At 65.3% G+C, this 6132-nt stretch overlaps 3 protein-coding genes across 3 annotated transcripts; 2 read left to right on the top strand and 1 right to left on the bottom strand.

Annotated features, from left to right (window-relative positions):
- Window positions 1-282: 282 nt before the first annotated feature.
- Window positions 283-1312, bottom strand: MNEG_12969 (hypothetical protein; the record flags this gene model as incomplete). The annotated part of the gene is made up of 2 exons (XM_014038557.1): window positions 283-546; window positions 1238-1312. 2 exons carry the CDS (start codon window positions 1310-1312, stop codon window positions 283-285), a joined length of 339 nt encoding a protein of 112 aa, XP_013894011.1.
- Window positions 1313-1649: 337 nt separating this feature from the next.
- Window positions 1650-2427, top strand: MNEG_12970 (hypothetical protein; the record flags this gene model as incomplete). Its single annotated transcript, XM_014038558.1, has 4 exons — window positions 1650-1689; window positions 1821-1865; window positions 2034-2066; window positions 2240-2427. 4 exons carry the CDS (start codon window positions 1650-1652, stop codon window positions 2425-2427), a joined length of 306 nt encoding a protein of 101 aa, XP_013894012.1.
- Window positions 2428-3184: 757 nt separating this feature from the next.
- MNEG_12971 (hypothetical protein) lies at window positions 3185-5183 on the top strand (the record flags this gene model as incomplete). The annotated part of the gene is made up of 7 exons (XM_014038559.1): window positions 3185-3439; window positions 3623-3669; window positions 3871-3966; window positions 4186-4199; window positions 4428-4477; window positions 4662-4694; window positions 5085-5183. 7 exons carry the CDS (start codon window positions 3185-3187, stop codon window positions 5181-5183), a joined length of 594 nt encoding a protein of 197 aa, XP_013894013.1.
- Between the last annotated feature and the right edge of the window lie 949 nt (window positions 5184-6132).

A 6132-nucleotide genomic window follows, 5' to 3' on the forward strand; every position in this document is an offset into this window, starting at 1 on the left:
GTGTGAGGCGGCTGATCGCACCTGCCACGTGCCGAAAGGCCCCAGCCCAACCTCCAGCGCGTTGCTGCAGCTTACGCCTGCGCCCGCCACGCCGCCGTCCGCGCCTGCGGGGCGCGTGGGGCCGGCCGGGGCCATCGAACATGCTGCGGCCACGGGCAGCATTGACAAGGGGAGCCCTGCGGCTGGCTGGCCCGCCGCAGGCCCCTCGACCGAGCCGATCAAACCGCCGGGCGTCGTGCCAGAGATGCCGTGCGCCCATCCTCAGGGTCCGAGGCAGTGCCTTCAAGCATCCCCCAGGGCCCCACCACTGGCCCCACCGTCTGCGGGGCTCTCCAGCTGCTGCCGGATGTTCATCAGCCCCACGCCGGGCAGCGCCGTCAGCTGCGCCAGCAGCTGGGCGGGCGCGGTGCGGGTGACGACGGTGCCGTCGCTCGCAAACACCAGCGCCCACTCCCCCAGCAGGGCGTCGGCGGCACCGGGTGTGTCGGGGCGGAAGGGCGCGCTGCGCTCCAGGTCGGACACGAGAGACAGGATCCGCTGCTTGGTCTGAGTGGGGAAGAGTATGTGTGTGTCAGAGTCTGCGTGAGTGTGTGTGTGTGTGTGTGTGTGTGTGTGTGTGCAAGAGCAGGAGAGACAGAGTATGTGCGTGTGTGTGAGGGGGGGGGGGGGGCGCGAGCGGAAGAGGTGCTCGGGTGTGCGAGCGATTGCACGTTGTTTTGTTGTATGTTTATGGACAAGTTTGTTTAGCAGTGTGTGCGCTGCGAGGCGCAAGCTCAGAATTCCTTCAGGGTGCTGCAGCGCGCGCACCCACTGACGTGCCGCGCATGCGGACAAGACCGCCCCTATGGCATGCGCCGCCGCGCCCCAGGCCCCAACAGGCTGGCCAGTGCTCGTATCATTGGCACAGGTGACTGTGCGTGCAGCCCCCGCCCTCGAGAGACCGTCAGCCTGCCCGACCCTGCTCGCCCTGCCCCACGCCACGCCCCAACTCCCAGGGCCATGCGGCAGGCGCACCGATATGTCGCCGCCTGGCAGGACCCCCTCGAGGCCTGGCAGCCGCGATAGCGCCTCCGACAGGTCTCGTTTCAGAGCAGCCTGTGGCTGCTGCGGTGGGTAAAACTGCTGTGCACCCGACACCTGCGTGCATGGGCAGAAACAAGGGACCGCTGGATCAGCTTTGAGCTTTCGAGGCGCCCAGCCCAGTGCCAACGCAAGCGGCGTGCGCAGGTGGCCTCACCGCCCTGGCGCACTGGCTGTGGCGTGCTGGCAGTCGAGGCCTGGCCACTCGGTCAACAGGACGGAGTGCCTGCATTCGTGTTGCGTCCTAGCCCTGTGTCCCGGTCGGTGTTGTGTCGTGATGCTCCCGATGAGGGAGTGGCGATGCCAAGCGCTGACTGTGTAATGACCTATTTGTCATGCGGAATATTGATTGAAAACAGAACAACCGATTCGAAAGCACTCATTCAGTAGCAAGTTTCTGATCAGATCCCCGTAGCATACTTTGATAAACAATCGGCTAGGGCCTTACTTTTGCTAAAACATCGCATACTGTCCTGTAGGGGGCGTGAGAGAGCGTCAAGCACCAAGCGGCGCCGCGTGCGTCTTGCAGCTGCTGCTGCATCAGCGAGCACAGCGGGCAGCGCCTCGGAATGGGCGGAAAAACTTTCGTCGGGCCTGGCGTGGGATTTGGTGAGCAACGCAGCTGTCAATTACCTGGTGCGCTGCACACGCCCCCTACCTGCGCCCGGACGTGTCAATTTGTGCAGGGTCCTGCAGGCCCGCATGACATGCATCTGTTGCAATCGTACGGCCCATCCCAGGCGCCGGCGCGGGCTGCGGCTTCGGCATCGGCTGGGGGTTCGGCGGTGAGTTGTCAGGGTGCTGTGAGGACGCGCCGCCGGCTGCTAGCGTGAGTTGTGCATCAGCTTCAGCAAATGCGTGTTGGTTGCTTGCCTGTGTGGTGTGTGCAGTGCTGGCTTCAACCCCGAGACCCGCATCCTGCTGACTGTTCGCGCACGACGACCACCATGCAGGCGGCCCCATCGGCTTTGGAGGCCTGGGCGTAGGTGAGAGGGGCATGCTGCTGCCGCCGCCCATGCGCAACTGCGTCCGACCTGGCCGAAGGCCAGGGTCGCTGCATTGATAGCAGCATCAGATGGGGTGCTGTGATCAAGGTTGGGGGCTCTGATCCAACGCCTGCCCTGGATCACCATCGCCCGTCTGCCCCTCTCGCGCGTAGGTGGTGGCTGCGGCGTTGGCCTTGGCCTCGGCTGGGGATTCGGCGCCGCATGGGGCAGCAGCTACCGCATTGGGGATCCCGAGTTTGGGGACCCCGGGTCAGCCCCGACCAAGCCGCGCTGGTTCTCCCAGCTGCAGCAGCAGCTGCGCATCGCCAAGTTTGAGGCGTCGCACCACGAGCCCCGCTGAGGGATGGGGTGCAGGGGCCTGCATGTGCAGATTTGGGGGTGGGGTTCCATGCGGGCCGTCTTGCGCTTTTGGCATGCGGGGCAAGGGGATGATCTGTGTTGGCGCCGGCCTCCTGGTGGCCCAGGTAGCAGGCATAGGTGCTTTTTAGTCACTGTGTAATGTGGCCTGTGTGTGTGCTGGGGATCGTAGGGGTGGCGGTTGGCTTTGGGTGGCCCTTTGCATGACCCCGGGTGCATCAGCAATGGCTGGGGTGACGCCCGGCCACCCTGAGGATGTGCTGCTGTACAACCCAGCAGTGAGGCCCAAGCCTCTATGCTGGGAAACCCTTCATTCGCTTGTGTGAGGTGGCACGCGAGGATGGGCTGTGGAGGCACGAGCATGCGGCGCCCTGGTGATGAGGCTCACACCAGTGTTGCGCACCGAGGCGACGCACATGCACCACCATCATCAGGTGGCATGTGAGCGCGTTTGATTCAGTGTTATTTGATCAGCATCGGAAGCTCACTCTCGAGCCCAACCCGAGCGCGGCAACAGTTGCCGCGAGGCCTTGATCAATCCCGTGCTCACCCAATAGGTCCTTGAGCTCGCAGCAGCAGCGGTCGAGGCCCCTATTAAAATAGACACGTGGCCACCCAGAGCAGCGCGGCGCCCGCAGGCGCCCGAATTCGGTCCGACGTCGCTCGAACGCGCCACGGCGCCTCGGCGCGCCCCCTAGGCCGCGCCCGTGCGGCGCTGCCGCGCCGCAGCACCCTCAAGGATGGGCTTGAACGGCTTCCCGTCGTGCGACCCGCCATGCAGCAGCGGCAGCGATGCCGGCGTCGCGGCCGGCAGCTGCACGGCGGAGCCGCGGCTGTGCGGGCCGCCGACGTCCGCGTTTGTATCCGTGGGCTGGCGGCCAGAGGCGATCGTGGATTCGCTACTGCACCCCCTGAAGCAGGAGATGCGCACCAACATCAACGACCCCGCGAAAGCGGAGGCGCTGCGCCGCGCCTTTGGCTTGTCCTCTGGGCAGGTGCGGGCGCACGGCGCTGGCGGGGCGCGTGCGCCTCGGCGGTTGCTGCGCGCCCGCAGCGGAGCCGCGCGCCGGCGGCTGGGGGCAGTGCTGCAGTGCGGCACACTGTCGTGGTCCAGTATTGCCGCGGGGCTTGTGACCCAATGCGCGCGTTCGCGTGCCCACCCCTGCCACCCTCCGCAGTCCCTGCTCGCCCATTTCCTCTGCGCCCGCCGCAAGCCCGGCGGTTGGTGAGTGCCCCGTCTCCTCAACCCCCATGATGCCGATATTGTCCCGCAAGCATCGACAACCTGCTGTCATCACCCAGCAGTGCAGCCCGGTGCCCTTGGATGTCCCCATCCTGTGCCACCCCACAACCCGTGTCGCATTGTCCCGAGCGTCGGCCCCATTTGGCGCGCTTTTGGCCCCTCCTCCCTCGCCGCCCCCGCCAGGGACACGGGCGTGGTGATGCCTGGGCAGCTGCTGGTTTTCAGCGGCTGCATGGTGTTCCAGTCTAACGTTCTGGGCAACATCAAGTACAAGTGCATGTGAGGGCGGGGGGATTTTGAATCTCGGGTCCGACAGGTGGCTCTGCCGTGCCCGCGTGTGCTAAGGATTTTTGGGCAGGATTGATGGCAGCTATCCAGGAGCCGGCGCGGGTGGGGGCACGGCGCAGCAGCTAGGCAGGCCGGATGCCTAAAACCGACGCCGTAACACCCCGCGCGTCATGCCCCGCCCCCTGTCGTGCGGACGCGCCCACACCAAAGATGGTTCGAGAACGGTGGGTGGAGCGCAGGCATGGGCGCCCGGCTGCTGGTTTGAAAAGGGAGGGGGGACCACTAGCATTGTCATGACACCAGGGTGCTTGGTTTGTGATTGCGGCCCCAACCAGTGGTCTGGTCTGGCAGCCTCATGACGCAGGCGCAGCGCATTTGTTGTCGCACACAGCGGATCCCTCCTTTGAGTGGGTGGCCCCCCTGGACCCCCTCATCCATGTGTTCATCCACAGTGGTGTACGTGCGCAAGAAGAAGGTCCTGAGCCTCCCAAACTCCATCCTGGTGAGCAGCAGTCTGACCGCGCCAGCCGCCGCTGCGACCAAACTCCATCACGGTGAGGCACTTGCGGGGCCCCCCCTGCGCGGTCTGGCAGCTGCCAGTGTTTGGCGCCCCGGCGTGATGCGCGTGGTGGCCTTCGACAGACGCAATGGTCCTGCTGCGCCTTTTTATTGCAATGTTATTGCAGGTCAGACACAACGATGCCGCGGCCGGCGTCCAGGTGGGTGGGTGAGGGGGATGAGGGCGTCAAGAGGGTGAGGAGAGAGGGGCAGGCGAGGAGGAGGGGTGGAGAAATGACAGGGTGACAGGAGGGGGCGCTTGCCGGGCCCCCTTGCAGCCGCCTGTCGCGCGGCGAGCCGGGGCAAGGGGAGAGACGGCCGCGCCATGCTGATGGGCGTCGCACCCTGTTCGCTGTGCTGCGCATGCTTCGCCCCCCCCCCCCTGAGATTCTCGTTCGGCATGCTGTGGCCTCTCCAAACTGCCGCCTTCAATTGGACGTGCTGCGCTGCGCGCGCTTTGCGCGCTGTCTCCTTGGCTGATCGCCAGCCGCCAGACTTGCGCAACTGCGCAACTCCCCCGCCCCTCTCCCACGCATCCACGTGCCCCGCAGCGCGAGGAGCTGTTCACCTCGTTCCGCCTGGCCAGCAGGCAGCAGGCGTTTGCGCTGCTCTGCCACCAGTGGAGCCTGGCCTGGTGGGGCGGGGCGTGAGGCTGGCTTGGGGAGCTTGCAGTGTGCTTGAGGCTGCTTACGGTCATGCGACACAAGCGCGCTTGTGTGTGTGTGTGTGTGTGTGTGTGTGTGTGTGTGTGGACTTGTGTGTGTGTGGACTTGTGTGTATGTGGACTTGCGTGGGTGTATGGAGGTGCGTGAGGATGTGAGGGTGTTTTCTTGTGTGCGAAAGTGTGTATGCGTGCGCATGCGTGTATGCGTGTGTGTGTGTGTGTGTGTGTGTGCGTGTGCGCGCGCGCGCGCATGTATGTATGCGCATGCATGCATGCGTGTGTGTGTGTGTGTGTGTGTGTGTGTGTGTGTGTGTGTGTGTGGACTTGTGTGTGTGTGGACTTGTGTGTATGTGGACTTGCGTGGGGGTATGGAGGTGCGTGAGGATGTGAGGGTGTTTTCTTGTGTGCGAAAGTGTGTATGCGTGCGCATGCGTGTATGCGTGTGTGTGTGTGTGTGTGTGTGTGTGTGTGCGTGTGCGCGCGCGCGCATGTATGTATGCGCATGCATGCATGCGTGTGTGTGTGTGTGTGCGCGTGCGCGCGCGCGGGCTTGAGAGAGTGTCGAGTGGGGTGATGATGGCGCCCAACACATGCCCATGCCTGCCTTCCCAGACCTCTCCCTCATCTGTATGCGGTCATCCGCCCGCGTGCCATCACCTTTGTGCCCTGTCGCGTCCGTGCACAAGCTACCGAGCACCATAGCTCGCCGCGACCGTGCCACACACACTGCTGCTCCCACCCCCAATACAACGAAACCGCACCCAACAAACCCTGCAACCGCAGCCCTGACCTGGCGCGCGCCTGCCTGGCACACTCAGCCGGCGCCGACGCCTGCAGCCCCGGCCCGGCCCGCCCCCTCCCATTGGCCACCATCCTCAGCGGCTGCGTCGCCGCGCCCGGCGCGGGCTCCGGCGCGGCCGCGGGCACGGCCGCGC

The sequence above is a fragment of the Monoraphidium neglectum genome (assembly GCF_000611645.1).
Source record: "Monoraphidium neglectum strain SAG 48.87 unplaced genomic scaffold scaffold03546, whole genome shotgun sequence".
Taxonomy (NCBI): Eukaryota; Viridiplantae; Chlorophyta; class Chlorophyceae; order Sphaeropleales; family Selenastraceae; genus Monoraphidium; species Monoraphidium neglectum.